This window comes from Equus caballus, chromosome 2, assembly GCF_041296265.1.
Source record: "Equus caballus isolate H_3958 breed thoroughbred chromosome 2, TB-T2T, whole genome shotgun sequence".
In the NCBI taxonomy this organism is placed as follows: domain Eukaryota; kingdom Metazoa; phylum Chordata; class Mammalia; order Perissodactyla; family Equidae; genus Equus; species Equus caballus.
The window spans coordinates 23458018-23484636 of NC_091685.1; the positions used below are offsets into that span (position 1 = coordinate 23458018).

General features: G+C 44.9%; 1 protein-coding gene across 4 annotated transcripts in view; it reads left to right on the top strand.

Annotated features, from left to right (window-relative positions):
- CSMD2 (CUB and Sushi multiple domains 2) overlaps positions 1-26619 on the top strand; it is a 592855-nt gene that overhangs the window by 492998 nt on the left and 73238 nt on the right. For all 4 annotated transcript variants that reach the window (XM_023633833.2, XM_023633839.2, XM_023633859.2 and 1 more), the window contains 8 exons: positions 1744-1860; positions 5018-5227; positions 7809-7997; positions 11368-11545; positions 12924-13069; positions 16967-17047; positions 17550-17663; positions 24848-25036. In XM_023633833.2, the coding sequence (XP_023489601.1) occupies positions 1744-1860; positions 5018-5227; positions 7809-7997; positions 11368-11545; positions 12924-13069; positions 16967-17047; positions 17550-17663; positions 24848-25036 (1224 nt within the window). The remainder of the gene's footprint in view (positions 1-1743; positions 1861-5017; positions 5228-7808; positions 7998-11367; positions 11546-12923; positions 13070-16966; positions 17048-17549; positions 17664-24847; positions 25037-26619) is intronic.

Genomic DNA, 26619 nt, shown 5'->3' on the forward strand with positions numbered 1-26619 from the left:
CCTCTGGGCACTTTGGGCCTTCCTCTGTGACTTGTCATGGGACCGACAGATGACATCCACTCAGAGAAATGCCCCATGGGTTGCAGGTGAAAAAAGACTTAGCTGGTTTGGTGGTTTGGTTTTATACCCTGTGCTAAGCAATGACGAAGAGATCACTGGATACAAGAAAAGACAGGTCTCCACCCTCAGAAGCTTCCAGTCAGGTTGGGGCAGGAGAAACTAACATTTATTGAGTGTCTGCTACGTGCATTTATTGTCCACTCCGTGCATTTATTGAGTGTCTAGTGTGTGCATTTATTGAGTGTCTACTGTGTACAAGGCATGGAGCTACGTGTTTCCTCACAGCAGCTCTTTATGAGAGTTATCATTTTTGCAAACAGGAAAACTAGGACTTTTAGGATTAAAAATGTCAGAATCAGGAGTGGAAACCTAGGTTTCTCTGATGCCCAGCCAACCACAAACTGCAAATCAAGGCTGACCTTGGGACAAGAAGCAAGTGAGTTGAAGGCCTGTCACTTGGGCATAAAGGCACTTTCCTTCTATGATTTCACCAGGGGGCAAGGCCTGCTTGTCTGCCAAGTAGGTCAGAAATGTGGCTGGTCAGCCCAGGGCACTCTCCTCCATTGTGCATTACGAAGGCCTTGCCCAGGAAACCACCCGTAGTAACAGCAGCTGCCGTTAATAGGGTAGCTATTGAGGGTTTACTGTGTGTGCCAGCCCTTGTTTCAAGTGAAGCACCATCCTTTCTGTCATAACCTCAAAACAACCCTGTGACATAGGTGCTGTTGTTAGCTCCATGTTACAGTTAGAGGAAACTGAGGTTTGGAGGAATTTAGAACTTGCCCAAAATCACACAGGAAGTGGAAACGTTGGGCTTGTGCCCCAAGCAGTCAATGTCGAGTGCTCAGACACTGTTCTGTTCAGATCCATTGCTCTCTCCCCAGAAAGTGTTTGCCTAGACACTGCAGATCCCTCCCCACTGCTCCTTTCTCTGGGCTTCCACGACTGGCTAACCCCTTTCTGCTCTCACAACCTTTTCCTAATAAGATGTAGAGGAAAACTGTTGATGTCAACTGACCAGGCTGTAGTCATGCACAGCCCTGTATCCTCAGATGACTCTAAAATCACCTCGATTGGAGCTTCTGATGCCCCAGGCCCTCGCGCTTGGCTCTCCATGGAATGCTAACCACAGTCGCTTTGGCTAAGGGCATATGTCAAAGTTCTGTGGGCAGGCTCCAGGTGGGGCTCATTTGCTGACCACCCAACCCCATGGAATATATATTTGTAAAGAGCCTTGCATGGTGCCTGGCACAGACTGGAGACAATGCAGGCCAGTCCCCTTCCTTCATTCTTTCTCCTCAGTCTTGGAAGAGTCAATTGGACAGTGAGGAGAGCAAGATTTGGGGGATAGTGTAAGAAACGGTCGTACTTTTGGAGCAGACCACTTTTCCTGCATGTCCTAAGGGAATTGACCTGTGAAGGGCATGCTCGAGGTCAAGAGTCCATAACTTGGGTTTGGAGCGCTAGGCAGTCCTAGGATTCTGGGCAACCCTTCCTGAATTTACATACTCAGATTTTCCCAGGTTTTTCGGGAGATAAACTATAGGTTCCTTTGGGTTCTCAAAGGGGTTTACACTTGGGAAAGGTTAAAAACTGCTGCTCTACGGGAGCGCCCAGACATTGGCATGACCCTGTGCTCTCCGCATTGCTGTCCTAATGCTCTGTCTGCTCCCACTGTCACAGCGCAGTGTGGGGGAGTGGTGGAAGAGATGGAGGGGGTGATCCTGAGCCCCGGCTTCCCAGGCAACTACCCCAGCAACATGGACTGCTCCTGGAAAATAGCGCTGCCCGTGGGCTTCGGTAAGTCTTCACCCCCAGGGCCCTGGGTTTGAAGCAACTGTCTGCCACGGTCGCTCAGCAAGACCTTGGCCGAGGAAGTTGAGCTCTCCGCCTCTCTCTTTCCTCACCTGTTGCCCTCTTGTACAATCATGAGGATCAGTTAAGAATGGTAGAGATGAACACGCTTTGGGAACGTAAAATATAGGGGAAAAAATCTTAAGGATTGCAATTATTATTATTATATGAGCTAAAATCCCGGCATGTGGACTGAGAAATTACTCAGGGATGGTTAGAAAAGGAAAAAAGCAATCTATTTTACAGAGCTGGACCTCAAGTTGTGCTTTTAACTCCAATATCCAATTTGTCATCCTAATTAAGTTGAGCCAAGGGCAATGTTAGATTGAGTTCACATTCTTTTTTACGCACATTCTACTGGCCTTAGAGATTGGGAGGTTTTTTTCTGTGTGGAGATGGAGTGTGCCAGGCACAGGAGTTGACGAAGTGTGGAGGACATTGATCTGGGTACAAAATTTAATTACTGGTGATTCACGTATTGTGCACTGGGAATTTAATTCAAGCCCAAACATCTCCGTTGAAGGGGGAAGGATTTGTGTTGACGTGGAATTGATGGGTCATCTTGCCCAAGTCATTGCTCTGCACCTAGGAATGAAATGTCCTGAGGAAGTCACTCCTGCATGGACCTGTGGTCTTCCAGTCTGTGACCTCAGGAATGAAGACCACCTGTTTTGTCCTTTATCATTCAGCCTACAGTGGGTCTTCTGATGGAGAAGGGGCTTTCTAGAGAAAGCAGTCTAACTGGCCTTCTTTAAATACATTCTGAGGGGAGCAGAGAGGATGGTGACCCTCCAAAGGATGGAGTCTTATATTTAGTCCCAGCTTCTAAAGGAAACTCAGTGATCAGGGTGCAAAATGATGACAACTACGGCAGCCTTGGGAATCTCCAGATTTTGAGACAGTGAGGAAAGAGGAGCTGGGAGACCCTATAGCTCAGGCCCCAGGCACGGCCCAGAAGAACCTCAGACGACAGAGGGATGGGTGAAGGGCGACTTCCAAAGGAACAGAGAAGTTTAAATGGGAGGTACCTCACTCTTCTCTATGAGTACTGATGCTCAGCCACCAGAGCTCTCTCTCTCTAAGTCCTGGGCGCTTATTGAGCCTCTGGGGAATAAGTCTCCTCCAGGGTCCAGTCGCAGAAGACGAGGATACCTCGCTTTCAAGGGAATGCTGGATTCCAAACGGTCCCTAATATGGCGCTTGGTTTCAGTGTGTACAGAGCCACTGCATTTACAAGCTTTTCCCACTAGATGGCAGTAACCAAATCCAGTTCTTCCCAGGCAGCTGGATTCAGAAATCCTGCCATCCTTAAAGAACCCCTTGGATGGCCGTGCAGTCCACTGTGTTCAGAGGATGCATGGGTGGTGGACGGAAAGCGTAGGTTCTGTAGATGATATGTGCAAAGGTGTTTGTTGCAAAATTTCCATAATTTGGAAACAATCAACATGTTCATTAATAGAGAAAGGAAGGTTAGATAATACAAAAAATGGAATTAACTAATATGTAGTTAAAATCAATGCTATATCTTTATATATCAATAAGGATAGACCCTGAAAAACACTATGTTGAATAAAAAAGAAGCTTAAAAAACTGTATAAGTAGTATATCATTTCTGTAAATATTTAAAACAGATAAATCCAGATACATATTTAAGAATCTGAAAACATGAACTGAAAGGATGTCTTCTGAATTCATGACAGTGACTGCCTCTGCGGAGCGAAGGAGGGGAATGGGACAGGGCAGGAGACACGAAGGGTCTTCAACATTATGTGTCAAGTCTTTATTTTATTCTTTAAATATTAGATGCAAAAAAAAATCACACGTGCTCATTCTGAGCAAATTAGAAAGTACAGATGAACAAATTTTAAAAATTAAAATCCATCTGTAATCCCACCATGCAACCATGCTTAAAAATAATCCGCCACTTAAAAATCACTACGTTCAGGGGCCAGCCCCGTGGCGCAGCGGTTAAGTGCACACATTCCGCTTCTCGGTGGCCCGGGGTTGCCCGTTCGGATCCCAGGTGTGGACGTGGCACCGCTTGGCAAAAGCCATGCTGTGGTAGGCGTCCCACGTATAACAAACGTAGAGGAAGATGGGCATGGAGGTTAGCTCAGGGCTAATCCTCCTCAAAAAAAAAATAAGAATATCTACATCCAATCAAAAGACATGAACTTCAGTACTCACCATTGCAATGTAACCCCCGTGAAGACAAGGACCTTGTAGATCTTATTCATCCCTGTGCAATGCCTAGCAGAGTCCTGACACATGGCAAATCCTCCATAAATATCGTTAGTGAATCAATGGATACTCTTCTAGTTTTTTAATACAAAAATTAGAATTATATACTATATACTATTTTGCAGTCAGATTTTCACAATTAACATTGTAGACATTTTCCTATGCTTAGTAAATATATTTCTTCAATATCATTTTTAATAGTGATCTAATTTTGAAAAACATCATAAGCAAATTGCACCGTTTTCACCTCCATCCTCCAAAGAGTATATCAAAATGTAAGCTAGGGACTTAATTAGATCCATTTAACCTGCTGGGTTGTTAGGAGATGTTGATTAACCCAATAAGACTCCAAAGTATAAACTTCACTTGGCTTCTTAATAGAACAGGTGGAACAATGTATTCTTCTAATTTCTGAATTATCATAAGTGTTCTAGAAAACGCCATCATTGAAGTTCATGTCTTTTGATTGGATGTAGTTATTTTTAAGAGGTGGATTATTTTTAAGTAAAAGTTTATTTTAGCAAAGCTATCTTCATACCAATGTTAGACATGTGAATCACAAGTTAAACCGAGTGTTAGCCCTGAATTTTGTTTTCAGTAAAATAAAATGGACTCTGGATGGAGCTGTGAAATGCCCCATGCCTCTCTTTTTGAATGAATAATATGCCTTTAAGTTCAGTCCTGCCTGCAGACAAGAGGCTGGAGCGGCCCGGCAGCTCCCAGGTGTTCTGGAACCCCAAGTGGGTGGGAGGCAGTAGTAGGGATAAGGGGGCTCTGGCAGGAAATGCCTTCCCGAGGCAGAGGCACATCTGCGGCAGGACTGTTTCCCTCTGGGCACTGTCTGCCTCTGTCTCACTCCCAGGAGCTCACATCCAGTTCCTGAACTTCTCCACGGAGCCCAACCATGACTTCATAGAGATCCGGAACGGCCCCTACGAGACCAGCCGCGTGATGGGCAGATTCAGTGGGAGCGAGCTGCCGGGCGCTCTGCTCTCCACGTCCCACGAGACCACCGTGTATTTCCACAGCGACCACTCCCAGAACCGGCCAGGGTTCAAGCTGGAGTATCAGGGTGAGGACGGGAGGGCCCCGTTCACTCCTCTGTCACCCATCTCTTACCCAACCGCCCATCTCCCCAGCCTTCCACAAGGCGGAGAGAACTCAGGAAGGGGCTGCGGGGTGGCAGGCAGGCCTATCCACGGAGGCTTCCTTTCAGTGGCGTCTCTCTGGTCCCAAGGAGGCTATCTAACCCATTTACAAGCCTCTTCCCGGGTGGCAGGCCCACCTCCTCCCACTCATATTTTACTTCATGACTTGCCTGGATGTTCCCTTTGAGGCTTCCCTCAGGTCACAGGCCTGCCCGTGTGCCACAGTCAAACAAGGCCTGTGGAGCCACTCTCGGTGTCAGGGCAGCTGCTCCCCTCATACTTTACCTCAGTTTCCATTAAAGCTTCTCTTTGTGGTGACTCCAACCTCTCAGACTAGGTTGTCTCTGGTGCCAGAGGCCCACATACTCCCACTAAGGCCTCCCGATTTGTGACAGGCCCAAATAAGTCTCCCTGACAATAGGCCACACTCACCACTGACGCCTGCCTTGGCCTCACAGGGTCGTACCCTATAAACGAGCTCTGACCACTCACCCAAGCTTTTTCCTTTAGAAAAGATCTGCTCGGTGAAAGATCCGCCTGTCCCCACTGAGGCTGCCTCCGCTGAGCAGGCCCAGCTCTCTGTGGCCCCTCGACTTTCTTTGGAAGAAGTCCACCTCCTTGCTTTTTCTCCAAATATCTCCTCTGATTGGATATTCTAAACGTCCTGGGCTGGGGTTTCCCTTTCCCTTCTTCACGTAAATATTCACCGAAAAATTTTAGTAGCAGCATAATCTCCTCCTACCCAGGCCTGGCAGCCTCACAGGCTTCACTTATTCCATTCAAACTTCTCGGGAGATGGTGTTTATAAAGGACTCTGCAAAACGACAAGACAAATAATTGTTCTAAAATGTTAGGCATCATCATTAGTAATATTTTTCCGTTATGGCCTTTGTTTGAAATTGTATCTGTTCCCACTGTAGCATCTCCCTCTGGGACAAACCCAATTGCTCTCCGTGAGGTGCGGTTCTGTAGGAAAGCTAATGATTTGGCCTCCTAGGGTTCATCTCTGCCCTTCAGGCCCATGCTGTCCCTTTGAAGTTTCTTCTGGTGGGACGGGCCCTGAGACTTTTCTCTGTAATATAAAAGCCATCCAGGGACCTTCACTTCCGTGTTCCTCCTTTTGAAAAGCCCGGCTCCTTCCACGTGAGCCAATTCCAGCCACTCTCCTTAAGGCCGCTCTGGCTTCTAACATGCGACCATTCTCTTTAGGCTCCTCATCATCTTTGGGTTCACATGTTCCCACTGAGGCTTCTCTTTAAAGTCCCAACCCATCCATTCAGTCACCTCCCTGGGCAACAGGCTCCCTGCTTCCTCGAAGACTTTCATTTGCCAAACCACTCAAACGCCTGCTGCTGACAGGACCACATCTCCGCTTGGCCGACCAGCCCCACCCACTCCCACTGTGGTGGCTCGGTTTTTTGACACGCCCCATTATCTTGATGATTTCCCAGTGAAATCGGCCCAGTTCTTCCCACTGAGACCCCCCCCCCCTACGATGCTGAATGGAAATACGTAACACGGCCACCATCACAAAGAGAGTGCTTGGGAAGTGTCAGCTTCATGATCGTTGTTATTTATATTACTATTACACGTGAGGAATGCATCCCCTTCCTTGGAGCGTGCATTTGGTCTCAGCTACTTTCACTGAGAATTTCCCTTGTGGGAACGCTCCGTCTTCTCCCACTGCTGATTTCTGTGTAGGGGGGCCCAGTTACTGCCACGGAGGTTCCTTGTCCTGTGGATCCAATTAATCGAAGGCTCTGCTCTGTGGGACGTGCTCAGAAAGTCCCTCAGCGACCTCTCCTGTTGGACAGCCCTCAGCTGCTCCCGTTACGGCGTCTCCTTTTGAGGCAGCCCCACCCATCCTCATGGAAGCAGCTTTCCTGTTCTGGGGAGGGTCTTCCTTGTATGACAGTCACACATTCCCTTTAACCCAGCTATTCCCTCTGAAAAGTTCCTCTCCTTGCCACAGGTTTGGCTTACTCCCAGCAGGAAGAAAATTTCTTCCTTCCTGATAGATTCTAGGTTCTCAGAGCCGGAAAGACCCCACTCAGGTCCTCAGCTGACTACTTCCTGTGTTTGTGATCTTGATTGTTGTCGTGGTTAAATGAGATGAGCGACATGAAAGAACTGAGGTCAACACCCAGCCCCAAGGAGGTGCTCCAAGAATAGTGGTTCAATCCAGCCTTGTCTTCCTTGAGCCCCCTTTTCCCATGGAAACAACAATAATAGATAACATTTAGTGAGTCCTTACCATGTGTCAATACTGTGCAGAGAGCAACGCATGTTATCCTGCTTAATCCTCACAATAACCATTTTCTAAATAAGGGAACTGAGGCACAGAGAAGTTAAATAACCTGCCCAAAGCCAACAACTAGTCAATGACAAAGGTCTAAGTCCAGGTCCTGTTGCTTCACCTCTGTGCTCACTCTGCCGCTCCTGTATTCTGGTTGGGAGGAAATGCTCAGAGAGAATAAAGTAACCTTCTCTCCGGATCTTTTCCAGCCTATGAACTTCAAGAGTGCCCAGACCCAGAGCCCTTTGCCAATGGCATTGTGAGGGGAGCTGGCTACAATGTGGGACAATCAGTGACCTTCGAGTGCCTCCCAGGATATCAGCTGATTGGCCACCCTGTCCTCACATGCCAACATGGCACCAACCGGAACTGGGACCACCCCCTGCCCAAGTGTGAAGGTATGTCCCTCCCTCATCCCTGGTGACTCTTTGTAGGGGGACTCATCCAGAGCAGTCCCACATTGCATTGGATCACCTGCTCCATGGGCCCACCCATGCTGGGAGGTCCAGGAAAACGCTGTCCATCCTGTTTTCATATGGATGGGACACAGCCTGTCCAGGGAGAGGGTCTTGGGGACAGAGCTTTGGGCCATTGCTAGGGAGGACCTGGAGGAGATGTGGGCCACAGCCAGGGGAGAACATAATCAGCCCTTGGGAAGGTCCAACCTGGTGGGCTAGATGTCCCCAGTCAGAAGGGAAGACTGCATGAGGGTGTAGGAGCCCGTGATGTGCTGAGGGGAGAGAGAGAGAGTTAATCATGGTGCCTTCCCAAAAGGAGAATAGAATAAAGCCTCTTTCTAGGAAACTTCTTGTTCCCGTCTTCACCTGCCCCCCTTCCTTATTCTCTTGCTCCTACATATGCCTGGAGAGATCTGAGTTGATAGTATCAGAGAGATAGAGGTGGTCCTTTCCTGGGTCTTCAGGAACCAGAACCAGGATGGAAGAAGACCTAGAGGTTGTGCTGCCCTTACCCCATCTGCACACCTCAATTCCATTCTTCTTCCTTTTTCGCTCTCGGGGCCCAGCATTTTCCTGGAGGAGAAGCTGAGATTGGTCTCGCAGGGGGAAGGTTTGGCAGGGGACAGTATAGTCTAGGAGAAAGTGCCCCAGCTCTGGGATCGCATTGCCCTGGGCTTCATCCCTGAACCACTTCACCTCTGAGCTTCAGTTTCTTCCTTAGTACAATGGGGCTTCTCATCTCTACTTCGTAAGAGCTGGGAGGGTTTCAAGATGGCCCGTGCATAGCACCCAGCACAGTAACTGGCTCACAGACAGTGAGCTGAAGTATCAACTCTCCATGGAAAAGGAAACCTTGTTTGAGAACTGAGCTGTTCTGTTGTTGGAATATAAGATCGTAATATCCAAAACCATTAACCCTCGCTTAGTTTTTCAGATTTTCAGAACTATGCCCATGCATAACCAGTCCATCATTCTGGAATTGCTGGTTGGTCACATGCTGTGTGACAAGCTTCATTGTGGACTTCATTTCTTTTATTCCCTTTTTACTCCTTGTCTGTCTTTTTACAGCATCACAGGAGAGAGAAAAGAGCAGTGCTTTTTCAGTCTGTCGTCTTGAACCAGAAGCCCCTCTACCTGTCGAGAAAGTTCTTCCTTCGGCTCCTTGGACGCCATATTCTCTTGCTTTGCCATTTATCTTATGTCTGTACTAACTCTTTAGTCATTGCTTACTTTGCCCCTTAAGTGTTCTTTGAAGTTTGTTCCTAGACTCTCTTCTCTTCCTTCCCTCATCCACCTCCATGTCTCCAAATGCCATCAGTATCTGCAACCTTTATCTCTTTCTTGAGATCTACTTCTGTATATCCAGCCTTACTCAACATCTTCACTTATGCAGAGAAATCTGAATCCCAGCATATTCGAAACTGAACTCACATCTTTCTGCCGTTAAACTGAACTCCTCACCTAGTGAAGGGCACCTCTAGTCACCTGGTTACTCAGCCTTTATTTGGGTACCCTCCCTCTTGCTTATCTGACATATTCACCAAGTCTTGCTAATTCTGCATCCTAGTGACCTTTCCGCTGCATCCGCTTCTCTCTATCCACTGTCTCTACCTTAATCCGGCCACCACTTAGACGAGGCTCCTCTCTGGTCTCCCAGCCTTCAGTCTTGAGCCCCTCAATCCATTTTTGACAATGTAGTGAGAGCGAGTCTTCAAAACTGTCAATACACTCAGGACACCCCCCTGCTCAGAAGCCAGCAGGACATCCCCATCTCCCTTGGGGTAAATTCCATACCCTTTAATGCAGCACACCATGTCCCTCAGGGCCTGGTCCTTGCTTGCCTCCCAGTATGCTTCACTTTCGTAGACTTTATGCTCCAGCTAAGCTGAAATACTTTCAGTTTTTTCCATGTGCCATAGTCTCTTGCCTCTGGTTCTTAGCACATGCTGTTCCTTGCGCATAGAACATTTGCTCTCTTCTCCTCTCCTGCCTGCTTAGCCCTTGTCAACCCTCAGGTCTGAGTCTGAATGTGAATTCTACCAGGAATCCTTGCCTACCCTCACAAGACCGGATGAGGGCTCCCCTCAATGTTCCTGTGGCATTCCACACTGATAGCATGCTCCCCTCTGTGCTGTAGAAGCCAGTATACTTGGCATATCCCAGTGGACTGTGAGTGCCATGGAACAGAACCACGCACCATGGTATCCTTGCGGCCTTTTGTCTCCCCAGGTCATGCCTGGCACCAAGTGGATGTTCAATACATGTAGGAGGGATGGTGCGTCCATGCACACCCCTTTCAAGATACGTATGCATTCACAGGAACCCTGTCCTCCGCCTGGAGGCATTGGCATTCTTTCTCTTTCGTCTGGCCCACCCCATCCAGATGTCTGCATGATGCCCCACGCCAGCCAAATATACTCAGTGTTCTGGACCGGGGCTTTTTTTGTTTCTTTGTTTGTTTGTTTGCCCAGAATCCCTTTTTTGCTCTTCCTTGATGAGTAAATCTGAGCACTATGGAGATATCAAGGCATCTTCATCCCCCTACCTAAAGCCTAGATCAGAGTGAGTCTAAAACTGGGTGTCATGTTGAGGGGGGACAGGAAGATAAGGGAGAGAGGATCATATCTATGCAGCGAATGCCTCCTCTGTGAGCTGGGTACTGAGCTGAACATTTTGCAAGCATCGGTTCAGCTCACTGCCACCACCATCCTACAAGGATGTATTACAAGAATACAAGGAGGTATTCTTAGTCCCATTTTGCTAGTGAAGAAAGAGAGACTAAGCTATCGTCTGAGGTCACCTAGTCAATAAATGGTTTAGCCATGACCTGAACCCAAACTTACCCTCACCACAAGACTCCTCAGCTCCTAAGTTAAGATCAAAAGTACCAATTGTAAGAATCTTAGAGAAATAAAGAGAAAGAGTTACTTTCATAATTTCTTAGCTCTTCCCAGCAAAAATCCTGCAGCCCTGACTCCACCATCTGCCCCCTCCCAATTCCTGGGAAGAGAGAGGGGAGAAATTTAGTGTGTCCCTCCTTCTGGGCAGGTCTCATCCACAAGAAGAGAAAGAGGGAGGCCCAAGGCTGAGGCAGGCTCACAGAGGCACCTGCACTGAATATAGGGGCCAGGTGGGGACTGGTGGGTTGGCCCGGCCATCCACAGCCCTGTCTCCTCTCCCCATCCCACCTGACTTCCTTGAGCAGGATCTTTTGTGCTGGGAGCTGGGACTTCATTAGGAAGCCATCTGAATTCACACTTAGGGGGGTGATCAGCAGCACTCATTTGTATTTTTGTCCCCTCCCTGGCAGTCCCCTGTGGTGGGAACATCACCTCTTCCAATGGCACTGTGTACTCCCCCGGCTTCCCCAGTCCATACTCCAGTGCCCAGGACTGTGTGTGGCTGATCACCGTGCCCATCGGTCAAGGCATCCGCCTCAACCTCAGCCTGCTGCAGACAGAGCCCTCCGGAGACTTCATCACCGTCTGGTAGGGTCGGCTGCCATGTCGACAGGCAATTAGAAAGGGACATTAACTAAGCTCTAAACTGGGTTACCCATCTATTTGTTCAGAAAACCAAGAGTTGACTGGTTCTAAATGGCTGTCAACCGCCTGGGTTTCACGTAAACGTAATGGAATGCGGGCTCAGCTTCAATTAGCCCTTACGCCTCCTTGCAGGGAGGGGAATGGGAGGCAGTGGTTCCCCACCTGGAGTCCTGCCAGGGGTCGGTCAAAGTACCAATGGTGTGTGAATGGGAGCGCACGTAAATACACGGACTTTTCTCAGTCTTTTCAGAGTCTAAACTAAACTTCTACATTTACCTAAGAGAAGCTACCCAGACTGATGAAAGAGAAGAGCTCTGCTGTAGAATTTTGTGAAGTCCCACTGGTCATCTCATGCTGAGCCAGTGCTGTGCAGCAGAACTTTCTCCAGTGGTGGAAATGTTCTGTACCGGTGCTGTCCAACATGGTAGCCCCTGGCTACATGTGGGTATTGAGTATTTGAATGTGCCTAGAGTGACTGAGGAGCTGATTTTTAAACTTGATTTACTTTTAATTAATTTACTGTAAATAGCCACACGTAGGCTAGTGGTTACTGAACTGACAGCTCAGCTCTGAGTGATATAGTTCATTTTAAAATGGGAATACAAATTATTACTCAATGAGTGTCGTTTCCTAGACAGTTCTTTCCAAACCATTGGCTTTTTGGACAAAGATACAATTTTAAAATTCCTCTGTATGGAGGTTACTGCCATTCTGGGAATCAGCTGGAGATGGTGGGATTCTCTTCCCAAAATTGCCGGGGCTGGAAGCCGTAACCAGACTGCTCTGGATTAATTGCCAGCTTAATTTCCAGGCAATGGCTAAGAGCACATGGGAGAGACTAGATAAGTTTCCAGGAGAGAAATCCTTTGCCTAGAAAGGCAACATGATTATGTCTCTTTGCTTGAGGGTCAAGGAAATGGGACTGGCACGGAAAGCGTCCTGGGCTTCCTGCACCCGTTCCGCAGCCCCATCCTGGTGCTGCTTCAGACTAAGAGAACCTTTGGTAAGACCCTCAGCCCTGCTCCATGGCTCCTGCTTCTTGAGTGAGAGGGTTTCCCCAGGAGCCTATTAAGGAGGCTGGGCTGGTGAAGAATCAAGTGAATGAGGAATCGATGCGGGCGTCACCAACTCCATCAACTTTGTCGGCAGACTGAGGTGGGAGAGATTGGAGAAAGGTGTTTAGGGCATTGGAGAAAGGCAATGTTGGGTGCAAGAAGAGTCACGGTCACCCACGCTAGGTCTCTTGAGGCCACTGACAGCACAGGTGGAGCGGACAGCCATGGTAACTCGTGTCATGCCAAGACCTTCTTTCCTTGTGCAGGGATGGGCCACAGCAGACAGCTCCACAGCTTGGAGTCTTCACCCGGAGCTCGGCCAAGAAGACAGTGCATAGCTCATCCAACCAGGTCCTGCTCAAGTTCCACCACGATGCGGCCATGGGTGCGATCTTCGCCATGGCCTTCTCCGGTCAGTATGGAAGCCTGGCCTGGTGGGAAGGGCCCGGCCCTCAAGGCAAGGCTGGGCTCCACCATTCCCAGTCGTGTCACTTTGAATATGCTACATAGCTTTTCAGCTCAGTGCCCTCAGAGTTATGAGAATTAAATGGATTAGCTTATGTGAAATTTCCCAGCACAGGGCTCCATAAGTGTAAGTTTTCCTCCTTGTCCACACTACTAGGACAGAGAGGCACATGATGCTGATCCTTAGTACCAAGTTCAAATGTAGAGGCAGCAGGGTGAGACTTCTCTTCCCAGTCGTTCACATCAACTCACTGGCTGGTTATCCATCTACCTGTGCTCCGGCTTGTCCCTTAGCACTTTCTAGAGGGTTGTCCCACTCCAGAGAAATCCAGAGCCTCTGTTGACCTCCCAGGAAGTACTGTGCACAAACGAAGTCATGGAGAATTCAAGTAGGAGGAGCATGAAGTATTCAGCATGGCTTGGTCCTTCTCGACAGCCAGTTTTCTTCTAAGTGTCCAAAGTTACGGACCTAGATAGTTCCTCGTTTTTGTTACAGTAGACACAGCGTAGAAAAACTTTCACAGAAAGTTCTCTGTGGGCTTGTGCCCATTGATGGAATAATCCTCCATGTTTATAATTTACAGAGCATTATAGTATTTGAACTGGAAATCTGGAAAGCTTGACTTTATCCCTGGCTCCACCTTGGGCCAGGTGTGTGATCTTGTGCAGGTCTCTCCTCGACGTGAGACCTCAGTTTCTTCACCTGGGAATGAGGGGCTTGGAGTTTGTGACTTCTAAGAATTCGGTGAGGTAGTAAGGCAGGTGTTTTTACCCCCCAGTTACAATTGAGGAAATGAGAGCCAAGGAAGGCTCGAGGACTTGCCCAAAATCTCACAGATAGAACTGAGAACAGCACTCAGTCCTTTCAGTTCTGCACTGTCTGCTGTGGTGAGACTATACTGTGTTGTGGCATCAGATGTGCGTTTGTAGAAACTTGAACACGTTCAGCCCTAAACCGTTGGAAGAGGTTGTGATAGAGAAACAGCAAGAGACAGAGAGAAACAACAGGGTTAAGAGCATGCACAGCTGTAACCTCCATTCCCAGGGAGCCATGGCAAAGTGACTGTGACATGGAGATGAGACTCCACCCCCTCGGTCTGCCTCAGTACCCACACCCCTCTTGTTGTGCACACCTCTCACCTCACTAATGGGACCGGGGTTTTAAGGCCATGTCAGTTTGACTCTATGTGACTTGTCCATAGAGTGGTAAAGTGTGGACTCCAGAGTCACACAGACTTGGGTTCAAATCTCTGCCACTTATAAGCTGTGTGACTTTGGGTCTGTCATTCCACCTTTCTGAGCCTCAATTCCGGTCTCCATAAAATGGAAATAATATCGTACCTAACCTCACAAAGTTTAGTGAAATAATGCTTAGAAATCCCTTAGCTGTAGGCAGAGAGTATAAAAGGTTCTCCATAAATGGTAGTTTTAATAGTCATCGTCATCATCATTACCATTATTATGTTTAGACAGTAACAGGATCAGTGTCAAGTCGCCTCAGTGCTAGGCCAGATCTCTTGCTCCTGCTCCTGAGCCTTCCCCTGTTCCAGGAGCAGGTAAAGGAGGCCCAGCACAGCCCCAGGCTGTCCTTGTTCCCGAGTTCTCCTAAGGAAGTCTCCCCGGGAGAGCACTTGCTTCTGTGTGTATCCTGGCCACAGTGGTCATGAGGCCTCAGACGAGACATGAGACCCTTAGGTGCTAGCTCAGACCAAGCTCCAATTCTAATTGACCAGAGGAACAGGCAAGGGCCTGGGCACGAGAGGATCTCCTGCTGGGCCCAGGCCAGTGGGCATGAGTGTGAGATGCACTGTGCGAGGGGCTGAGTGAGCAAGAGAGACACATTCCGTGCGCTCACAGAGCTTTTGATAAAGTGTGGAATACATCATACATGTAACGTACATGTGCTGCTTAAAGAAGAAGAAGAAGATGAACACCCATCACTGAGCCTAAGAAAAAGAACACCAGTGCCTCTGAAGCCCCAGTGCCACCCCTTTCCCACTCCTAGAGTTAACCACCACCCTGAATTTTTTGTTAATCATTCGTTGTTTTTTGTTATAATTTTACTTCATATGTTCATGTCTCCAAAAACATATATTGTTTAATCTTGCATGTTATTTCTGTTATGTAAATAAGATCATTCTATAAAGTGTTCTGTGACCTGCTTTTTTCACTCAAAAGTTTGAAATTCATACTGATACATGTGACTATATCTTCATTTTTCAATGCTGCGTAGTATTCCATTGTGTGAAAATACAGTGATTTATCTAGTCTACTGTTAACGAGCATTTAAGTTATTTTATTTCAAACAATATGAGCATTGTCATACATTTTTTCTTGTGAACATGTACACGAGTTTCTCGAGAGGTCACGCCAGTGTGGAATTGCCAGGTTGTAAGTATTCACATATTCAGTAGCGCTAGGTAATGCCAACTTTACCTTATGAAGTCGTTATAACAGTTTACACTCTTCCTAGCAACTGAAATAGAGCTTCTGTTTCTCTACATCCTTGCAAACACTGAGTTTTATCAAACTTTTTAATTTTTGCCCATCTGGTGGATTCATGAAATAGCATTTGACCTTTCTGTAAATGATGGGGTTCAGCATCCTTCCTTAACTTCATTGACTATTCATGCTCCCTGCTCTCTGAAATGCCAGCTCCCATGTAGCTTTCTTCCTCCAAGGAGAGAGAGAGAACAAACAAGTAAATGATAAATAAAAGCTTTGCAATGTGTAATAAGTGCTATGAAAGAAGAAATAAGAGGCTAAGATAGTGAAGAAAAAGATGGAGAACTCAGGGTTGGCCCAGTGACGTAGTGGTTAAGTTTGCATGCTCCACTTCAGTGTCCCAGGAGTCCTGGGTTCAGATCCTGGGCGTGGACCTACACACCACTCATCAAGCCATGCTGTGGTGGCATCCCACATACAAAATAGAGGAAGATGGGCACAGATGTTAGCTCAGGGCCAATCTTCCTCAAGCAAAAAGAGGAAGGTTAGCAGTAGATGTTAGCTCAGAGCCAATCTTCCTCATCAAAAAAAGAAAAAGTAGAGCAGGGGTTGAGGGGACTTTGGAAAATAACAATAATAGTAGCAGCAGCAGCAGTGGTGACAGGAGCGAACACTTGCATAGCACTTAACTATGTGCCAGATAATGAAGGAAAGCCAAGTTATGAGCCCACACAGGACTTTGCCTTGGTAACGCCATCCACACAAGTCCAGTATCTGCCCAGAGGAATGGTTTCCAGGTTGGGAAATCCACCGAATCCAGAAGCGTTTGGCCAAAGATCGGAAAGGAAATAAACTGACTTCAATGGGTACACGCATAAGCCACGTACAGTATTTAGATGCTGAGTGGTAGAAAGAATATGGGATTTGAGAGCAAGCAGACCTGGATTCAGATCCCGCCTATGCCCTTACTTCCTGTGTGACCTTGGAAAATTAACTTAACCTTTCTGAATCTCAGTTTCCTCATAAGTAGAGTAAGAATATCTCACAGGGTGATCAGCTGTTCTGCATGTTAAAGTGCCTGGTGTATATAGTAGGTGCTCCATAAATGCTTTTCTCCCTTCCCCTTCAAGTGCTAGTGACCGTCACTCGTTTCCTAGATCCTCTTTCCTTTATTGCTGGTCTTAATATATGGTTCTTGGTTCTTTCATCAAAAATAAAAAAACAATGATAGCAGATAAGCAAAATAGTGCTTGGCTATACTTGCCCTGTGTACAGTTAAGTATCAATACCTGCTGTGTGAATGAATGAGGAAAGAGAAAGTGAAGTATAGAACAAATGAATGACTCTGTGCCCCAAGCATAGTGTTCCTACACTGACTTCTCTGCTTTTGTCTTTTCAGCTTATCCACTCACCAAATGCCCTCCTCCCACCATCCTCCCCAACGCCGAAGTGGTCACAGAGAATGAAGAATTCAACATAGGTACCACCTCCCAAACCAGCAAGGACTGGGCTGGCGAGGAGGGGCCGGGTGGAGGTGGGGGCTGTCCAACAGGTCTCATCTCTCCCTCCCATCCACGGAGAGAAGCAACAGGCCCGGTGCAAGAGGGTTGATGTTGTGTCAACCGAGTTTGCACCCAAAACACAATCGCTCTTCTTTTTAGCCATACCATAAGCAGAGGAGCTAGGAAAGCGATTTTCTTCTGTGATTCAAGTCAGCATTTTTGAGAAACAGATCCATGCAAGAAAGTGTAAAAAGTTCCTGGAATGTGGAAGCATTCTTTGGCTCAGCAAGGCTGAGCTGTGAGAGGGGAGCAGCAGTCGCCTAGGTCACTGGATTCGAGTCGAGCTAGTTATTTAAGTCTGAACAGAACACAGCCCGCTGCTGATTGTCTTGCCTGGAAGTGGGTTCAGATACCAACTGGTGCCCATCAGCCCTGCCCAGGCTTCTCCGGGGAATCCCCATGTGGGTTTCTCTTTGGCAGGTGACATCGTACGCTACAGGTGCCTCCCGGGCTTTACCTTGGTGGGCAGTGAAATCCTGACCTGCAAACTTGGAACTTACCTGCAGTTTGAAGGCCCCCCTCCGATATGCGAAGGTAATTGCACTGAGCCATGCCTTTGTGAGTCTGGAGTTCCTCCAGAACATGGCCCTTGTTTAACTCCTCTCTGGATCTCCAGTTCCTGCCCATAAAGAAGTCACCTGGTGAACGTTTGTTTGGGTGAATGAGTGAGTGATTGGTCTAGATAGATTCTCTGCCCTGCTCTTAGATCTGGGGCTGTGAATTGGCCCTAGTGGCCACATTTATTTCTGTCTTCCTTTTTTCTAACCGGCATCCCCTGGAAATTGCCTACGGATCATTGGAAGTAGGGAGTGTCGGGGCCACAGGGAGGGGTGGGCTCACACGCCAACCTTGCCCCACCGCACAGCGGATGTGCCCAAGGTCCTACGTGCTGAACGAGACAGCAGAGACCCCACAGCTGTCTTCATTCCAGGGTGATGGCTTGACAGAAGATGAAGTTATCCCAACCAAGACCAAAAACAAACTCTCCGCTCATGAGGCATCTGACCAAGGGCAAGATACCTGACTGTCCTGTGCCTTAGTTTTCTCATCTGAAAATAAGGATAATGATGCTACTTATGCCGTGGGTTTATGATGAGAAATTAAATGGATTAATGATGGAAAGCACTTTAGACCCATGTCTGGCACGTAGTAACTGCTCAGTACGGGCTATTGTTATTGTTAGAAGTCCTATCACAGCGTCTGCAACGTGGACTATTAGTGAGCAGAGAGGAGCCACAAGCCCCAGAATTAGGCTGCCCGATACATTGAGAAATTCGGTACCTGTTCATTTCAGTTGAGCTGACCCACCCACCCCCGAACAACCAGCCCCCGAGAGAAGTGAATTTTAGCCTCCCTCCTGCTCCAGAACCTCCTTGATTGGCTCCAGTTTCTCATCTCTGCCTCTGTTTCTGTGTCTAGATAGCTCCAGTCTTCTTGGCTTGGCTCTCCATTCTCACCCTCATGCTTCCCCTGGGACCTGGTATCATTTAGCTTCTCAAGGTGTGGCCCTTCGTAGTCTTTTTTAAAACAACAGCTTTGTTGGGATACAATTCATATAACATACAATTTATCTATATAAAGTGTGTACTTCAGTGGGTTTTAGTATATCCAGAATTTTGCAACCAACATCACAATCCAATTTTAGAACATTGTCATCACCCCAAAAAAACCTCTGTATCCACTTAGCAGTCAGTTCCCGTTTCCTTCCAGTCCTCTCCGTTCTAGGCAACCACCAATCTAGTTTCTGTCTCTGTGATTTGCCTATTCTGGGTATTTCATAAAAATGGAATCCTATAATTTGTGGTCTTTTGGGACTGGCTTCTTTCACTTTGCATAGTGTTTTCAGGGTTCATCCGTGTTGTGGCGTGTGTCAGTACTTCATTCCTTTACTTCATTTCTTTTTATTGCTAAATAATGTTCCATTGTATAGATACTGTATTTTGTTTATCCATTCATCAGTTGATGCACATGTGGGTTGTTTCCACTTCTGGCTACTATGCATAATGCTGCTATGAACATCCATGCGCAAGTTTTTGTGTGAACATGTATTTTCATTTCTCTTAGGTATATATCTAGGAGTGTAATTGCTGGGTCATATGGTGACTCTGTGTTTAACCTTTTGAGGAACTGCCAGACTGTTTTTCACAGTGGCTGAACCATTTTCCATTCACACCAGCAGGGTATGAGAGTTCCAATTCCTCCACATCCTCTCTATCATCGTTATCTGTCTTTTTAACTGCAACCATCCTAGTGGGTATAAAGGGTATCTCCTTGTGGTTTTGATTTGTGTTTCCCTGATGGCTAGTGATGTGGAACATTTTTTCACATGCATATTGTCCATGTTATATCTTCTTTGAAGAAATGTCTATTCAGATCCTTTACCCATTTTTAATTAGATTATTTATCTTTTTCTTATTGAGTTGTAGGAGGTGTTTATATATTTTAGATATAAGTCTCTTATCAGGTATGTGATTTGAAAACATTTTCCCCATTCTATGGGCTGTCTTTTCACTTTCTTGATGGTGTTCTTTGAAACACAAAATCTTTGATTTTTATGATGTGCAATTTATATATTTTTTTCTTTGGTTTCTTGTGCTTTTGGTGTCATATCTAAGAAACCATTGCCTAGTCCAAGGTCAAGAAGATTTACATCTATGTTTTCTTCTAAGAGTTGATAGTTTTATCTCTTACGTTTAGGTCTTTGATCTATTTTGAGTTAATTTTCATGTATAGGATGGGGTAGAGGTCCAACTTCATTCTTTTGCATGTGGAATAAGTTTTCCTGGAACCATTTGTTGGAAAGACTATTCCTTCTCCATTGAATTGTCTTGGCACCTTGTCGAAAATCAATTGACCATAAATTTGGAGGTTTATTTCTTGATCTTCAATTCTATTCTTTTGATAAATAAGTCTACCCTTATGCCAGTACCACACTATCTTGATTACTATAACTTTGTAATGTGTTTTGCAATCAGGAAGTGTGGATCCTCCATCTTTGCTCTTCTTTTTCAAGATTATTTTGGATATCCTGGGTCTGTTGAATTTCCTTGTGAATTTTAGGACCGGCTTGTCAATATCTGTAAAGAAGCTAGCTTGGATTTTTCTAGGGACTGAGTTGAATCCATAGATCAGTCTGAGTAGTATTGCTATCTTAACAATAAGTCTTCCAATCCATGAACATAGGATGTTTATCCTTTCATGGCCTCTCTAATATGTAACTTCTTTTTACCTTATTCTACTCCTTTCTACCTTAGCTAATGCTCTGTCCAATGAAGTCCTAGTCTCCTATGACAAGGATCAGACGTTCTTCTATTATCCCAGAAGGATGCCTCTTGCTATGGCAACATAGAGAATGTGGTGAAAGTCAACCCTAAAAAACCACAGTGCAATTCTAGATCATCAAGGATAAAGAGAAAATGTTAAAGCCATCACAGAGAAAGGACAAATCAGACTCAGCATTATTTGCATCAACTGAAAGATAAAATGCAGCAGGAGAAAATAATTGTAAACTGAAATACTAAACCCAGCCCAATTATTGTTTAAGAGAGAGAATGAATTAATGAAATCTTCAGACATAAAAGGACTAAGTATAGTTACTGCCTTAATAAAGCATAACTAAAGGACACACTTCAGTACACTAGTCAGGATAATATAGGCATGTGCTACAATAACAACCAATCCCCACATCTCAGTGGTTTAACACAATAAAAGTTCATTTCTCCTTCAGGCCCAATTTGCTAGAGTCCAAGTGACTCTATAAAGCTGGTGACTCAATGATCCAGGCTGCCTGAATCTTGCACTGCCGTCTGAAAACTAGGCCCCATCTTCCATCCTCCATTGCAGCAGAGGAAGAGAGAGAATGGCTACTCACACAGGGCTTTTCACTCCCTCAGCCCCAAAGTGACACATGTTATTCTACTCATGTCTTATTGGCCGGTGTTAGGCACATGGGTAGGACGTGAACCGTTTTATATGCTCAGGAAGTAAAAGACAATCTGATATTGGTAAACACTGGAAATATATACCACATTCAGCAAGAAAAAAAATGAATACAGGTAGAATAGTTTAGATGCAAAAAGTAACATTGAGCAAAGAAATCAGCAAAACATGGCAGTAAATCTAAACAATATTGGCTATAGAAAATAGAAAATAGGAAGACAATGGAACAAACATATGACATTGGAGAACCTATTTTGAAGAAAGAAAAAGTGAGCTGAGGACTCTTGTTGAGGAGAAGAATAGACATTGATTAACCCTGTACGTTATTGAATATATATAAATTTAAATATAATGCTTAATTTATGAATAGTTTTTTTAATTATGGATGGCCATAGGATGTGTAAGTTCTAAATCTACAGCCAAAAATAAAGAGAATAAGGAAAACTCAATTCATCCAATAGAAAACATTAAAGGAGGAAAAATACAACAAAATAAACTATGGTAAACAGAAAACACAAAATAAGTAGCAAAACTAAGTGCACATATGTGTGCAACCATAATAAATATAATTGAATAAAACTGCCAATTAAAAGACAAAGACTTTCAGATTAATTAAATAAGCAAAGTCTAGTTACAGACTTTCCATAAACTCAAATTTGAATATCTTCATCTGCCTCCCTAAGGTTATAGCTAGAAAGGTGTCACTTATCTCTGGTATGAAACAAAATTTTGAGAAGATAGCAAATACTGACCTCTAAAATCTGGTGAACCAAAGATAATTGCAAAATGGTTAATTCCATTAAAAGGGATATATAAGTTTATATGCAGAAGATAAAAGAGCTTCAAAATACATTAGGGAAAAACCAACAGAACTAAATGTGAAAAAGTAAAGGCAAACTACAGAACAAAAGAAGATATTCATTGTACATGTGTTTTTTGAAAGGACTTGTATCTATACTATGTAAAGAACTTTTACAACTCAATAATAGGGCAATCCAATAAAAATATGGACAAGAGACTTCAACAGACACTTTACAAAATAAGATATACAAATGACCAATAAGTACATGAAAAGATGCTCAACATCATTAGTCTTCAGGAAAATGCAAATTAAAACCATAATGAAATATTATCATGCACCCACTAGAATAGCTAAAATTTAAGACTGACAATACTAAGTGTTGACAAGGATGTGGAGCAAGTGGAATTTTCATATATTGCTGGTTGGGATATAGAATCATACAGTCACTTTGGAAAACAGATTGGCAGTTTCTTTTAGAGTTAAAACCTACCAAACTATCTACTATATACCTATCTACTCTATCACGCAGCAATTCTACTCCTAGTTATTTACCTATGAGAAATGAAACCCTATGTCCATAAAAAGACTTTTACATGAATTCCATAATAACCCAAAACTGGAAACAATCCAAATGTTCAATAGGAGCATGAATAAACAAATTGTGCTATGATTGCTACAGAGCAACAAAAATAAGTGAAGTGGTGATACACAAAACAGCATAAGTTGAATTTTACAAACATTATATTTGGCAAAAGAAACCAGACACAAAAATAACACATGTATGATTCCAGTTGTATCAAGTTCTAGCACAGGCAAAACTCATCTATGGTTATAGAAATAACATCAGTGATTTCCTGGAGCATGGAGCAACTCATACTGATTGCAAAGGGGCATGAGAGAACTTTCTGGGGTAATGGAAATAACCTATATCCTGATTGTAGTAATGGTTACACAGGTATATACATATTCCAAAACTCATTGAACTGTGCACCTAAAATCTGTGCATTTTACTGTACATAAACTAACTCAAAATTTTTGAATTTTAAAAAGAAATTAATGAATTATAAAACAGAAAAACAGCCTTACTGATAACTAAGTAAAAAGATATACTTGAAACAAAGAGCAGCAAAATAATCAAACTGTTAGGTAAATTAATCAAGAACAAAGGGAGAAAGCAGGAATATGCAAAAAGAAGAAAGGAAAAGCAGGATATCACCATTGAAGCAAAAGAAATGTTTTAAATTATGAGACTATTTTACTCAAATCTGTGCAAGTAAATTAATGATACAAATGATTTTCTAGGAAGGTATCATTTGTTAGAATTGACCCCAGTAGAGATAGAAAATCTATACTTTCCACATTCTCTATAAGCAATAGAGAATGTTATCAGAGGAAACCCTGCCGAAGACGTCAAGATCAGACGGTTTCATGGAAGAACACTATTAAGCCTTCAAAGGCCAGAGATCTCGAACATAGGGGGAAAAAAAGAAACTTGTAAACACTAACACCCAACTCAAATGAAGTTGCCTACAAAAAGGCAAACCTATGGCCCAGGCTCATCTGGGAGAGCACGGCTGTTCCCCCTCAATGGAGGCAGTTTCCCGTAGAAAGGGAAAGAGCTTCGAGAGCAGACCTGGTAGAGGCAGGAGTGGACCACGAGGCCTGGAGGGAGACTCACACATCACCACGCCTCAGTGACCTGTGTGAGTCATCAGCTTAGTGAAATCGGGAGCACTTCAAAATCCAGGCTGGTTTCCTCCAAGAAGCCATTTGCCCTCCTTTTCCTCTTATTAATTAATATTAATTTAATTAATTAAGAAAATAAGAAGGAGGCGTCCCCAGGATAAGCTACTTTAATGCCTTTCAGAGCTCCTCAGGAGGAATCCTGGATGAGTCATGTGAAATTCTGGGCCACAGCAAGCCTCTGTCTGTTAGCTCGGACCCAGGCTGAGTCCCAAGCCCCACTTCTGTGAAGGCAGAAGGTTAGAACAAAAGTTGGCCTTGCAGTTCCAGAAACTCTTTTATCAGTGTCCCAAAATCCAGTACATCTGTCTCACATAGGCTGTAGGGGTGCCTCCCTGTGCCCCCAGGACAGAGCGCCTCCTGGTTTCTGGTTGTGCAAAGTCCCTCTGAGCCAGCATTGTGTCTCTTCTCCATGGTGACAGACACAAAAAACCCAACCTTGCTCCTCCAGCAGCTCCTTTTCTAGGTTTCACATTGACCATCTTCCTTAGGATGACGTGTTTTCCTTTAGATGTCTTAATACTATAATTAGGCCACAGCCAAGCTCTGCTGGCCTTTCTGTTCCTGGCATAATTATCACCACTATCATCATCAGCTACAATTTATGGAGGCACTAGGCTACGTGCTTTACATATAGTATTTCATATAATACCATATATTATATAATAGTAATTAATATGTAATTATATAATGTTATATATAATTGTGTAATGTTATATAATACAACAGCCCTGAAAGGTAGGTGTGATCTTTTTGTGTTGGGGATGGAGAAGCCATTGCCCAAAGAGGAAATAATTGGTTCAGGACCACACAGGTAGAAAGTGACAGAGATGGGTTATCAATCCAGGTGTATTTGACTCAGAATCCCATGTGCTCACCTCTGTCCCATACTTTCTTTATACAAATCAAACCATCTAACAGATTAACTCTTGGATTTGGGGATGCCTTACTGTGGTTGGTATGTACATATCATCCCCCCTACTCCAAAGCCCATATTTGAGTTAAGAAGTGATTCCAACCAGCTGGCCAGGCCTGAGTCTCAGCAATTAATGACAATGACGGAGAATCTGAAGTCACCTCATGCCTTGGTGCAGTATAACAATGGGTGTTGGCATCTTATTTGAATGTGCTCAAATACTGCTTTTCCAGTGGTCGTCTTGAGCACTGGGGAAATGGGTTGGCCCTGTTTTCATCTCCATCCCAATGACCCGGTATTTCTCTTTCTTTCTTCAAGTGCACTGCCCAACAAATGAGCTAATGACAGACTCCACGGGTGTGATCTTGAGTCAAAGCTACCCTGGAAGCTATCCCCAGTTCCAGACCTGCTCTTGGCTGGTGAGAGTGGAGCCTGAGTTTAACATCTCCCTCACGGTGGAGTACTTTCTCAGCGAGAAGCAGTTTGATGAGTTTGAGATCTTTGACGGTAAGTCAATCAAATGTATAGTTGCCTGCTATACTTGGCACAGACTTGCTTCAGAACCCTGGAAGTCTATGCCACACCCTCTCTATTGGAGCTTTCTAGAGACTCCACAGAATGTCTTTCTCTGCCACAGAAACCCCAGTACCATGGGAGCTGATAGGTTGTACGGCCCTAGGAGCAGGGTTGCTTGTGTTGCGGCCTGGTCCTGCTACAGAACCCTTTCTTACCCTAGCCCCTACTCAAAGCTAGCAACTTGAATGTCAACCAATAATGGATCATAGGATTTTTCCCAAGTGAAGAATAGGCTGCCTCCAAAATCCAAAGGGTCTACCAAACATTGTGCTTCTTTCTTGGTGGTAGGAGGGAAAAGGTGTAATAACTTGCTCTTTAATTTGGAGGAAACTTTTCAGCATACCCCAAACTACTAGACTCTGGACCCTAAGAATTTCCCCTGGCTTTTTCTAGGATTTGTCTCCTCCCACTAGAGCAAGTGTGTCTTGCAAAGGCATCTGCACTAATTGTCCATTCTGGTTCATCAGATCTGATTAATACAATGTCATCAATATAGAGAACCAATATGCTATATTCTGTAGGATGTCCAAATGGTCCACATCTCTTCATACTATAATATAACAGAGAGCAGGAGAATTAAGATAGCTCTGGACCAAGACCATGAATGTATACTCTTGTCTATCTCATGTGAATGCAAATTGCTTATGATCCTCCTTTCAAAGAATGCATTGCTAGATTAATAGCTGCATTCCATATAACCAAGGCTACGCTGATCTGCTCTATGAAGATACTACAGCTGGCACAGCTACTGCAGTTGACACTACTCCTTGGTTTAGTTGTACTGAGATGGACCTGGGCCAGGACTCTATTTATCACCAACCACAACTCTCAGACACCCCTACTCTAACAGAGGAGCCATAACAGTGCTTTGAGTCTGCAGGTATCAGCATCAGTTCACATCCTGTATCCAAAAATCTTCAAAGTACCTGGACATTCCCTTTTCTCCAGTATTCAGTTACTTTAGTAAATAGTGGTAGGTCTTTTGGGAGAAGCACTGGGGAAATCACTACTACATACAATTGGTGTTATTTTTGCGAGGTCCTTTTGTCATGGGGTACTTTTTCATGAGGACCCAGGCTCTCCTTCAGCCAAAATATTCTGGAGTAAGAAATGAAAGCTGGCTCAAGTCTCCAAATTGGGCAAGGGATTACAACTTTCCTCTGGGGTTAGCTTTCCTCACCCATTTGGTTAGATATTCATGATCTGTTTTGTTTGTAATTCACATTTGGGGGAGTTGCCCATCTCTCTTGCCCTTAGGAATACCATGTTCTGCGAGCCGTCTCCATAGATTCTACAAATCAGACCCTCCTAGCTGCCATTCCAACCTTGCTGCCCATTTTAATAATTACGCCAACATTGCTTCTGACTGTTTAGTGCTTCCACCTGGACTCCGTATTCTAGGATCTCCTCATCCCCATCAATATTCCGAAGGCGGTCTCTGTGACAGCATCTCCTCCCATCAGTTGCAGCCTACAGAGGACAGCCATTACTTGAGTTGTCGATGATGCTGGTAC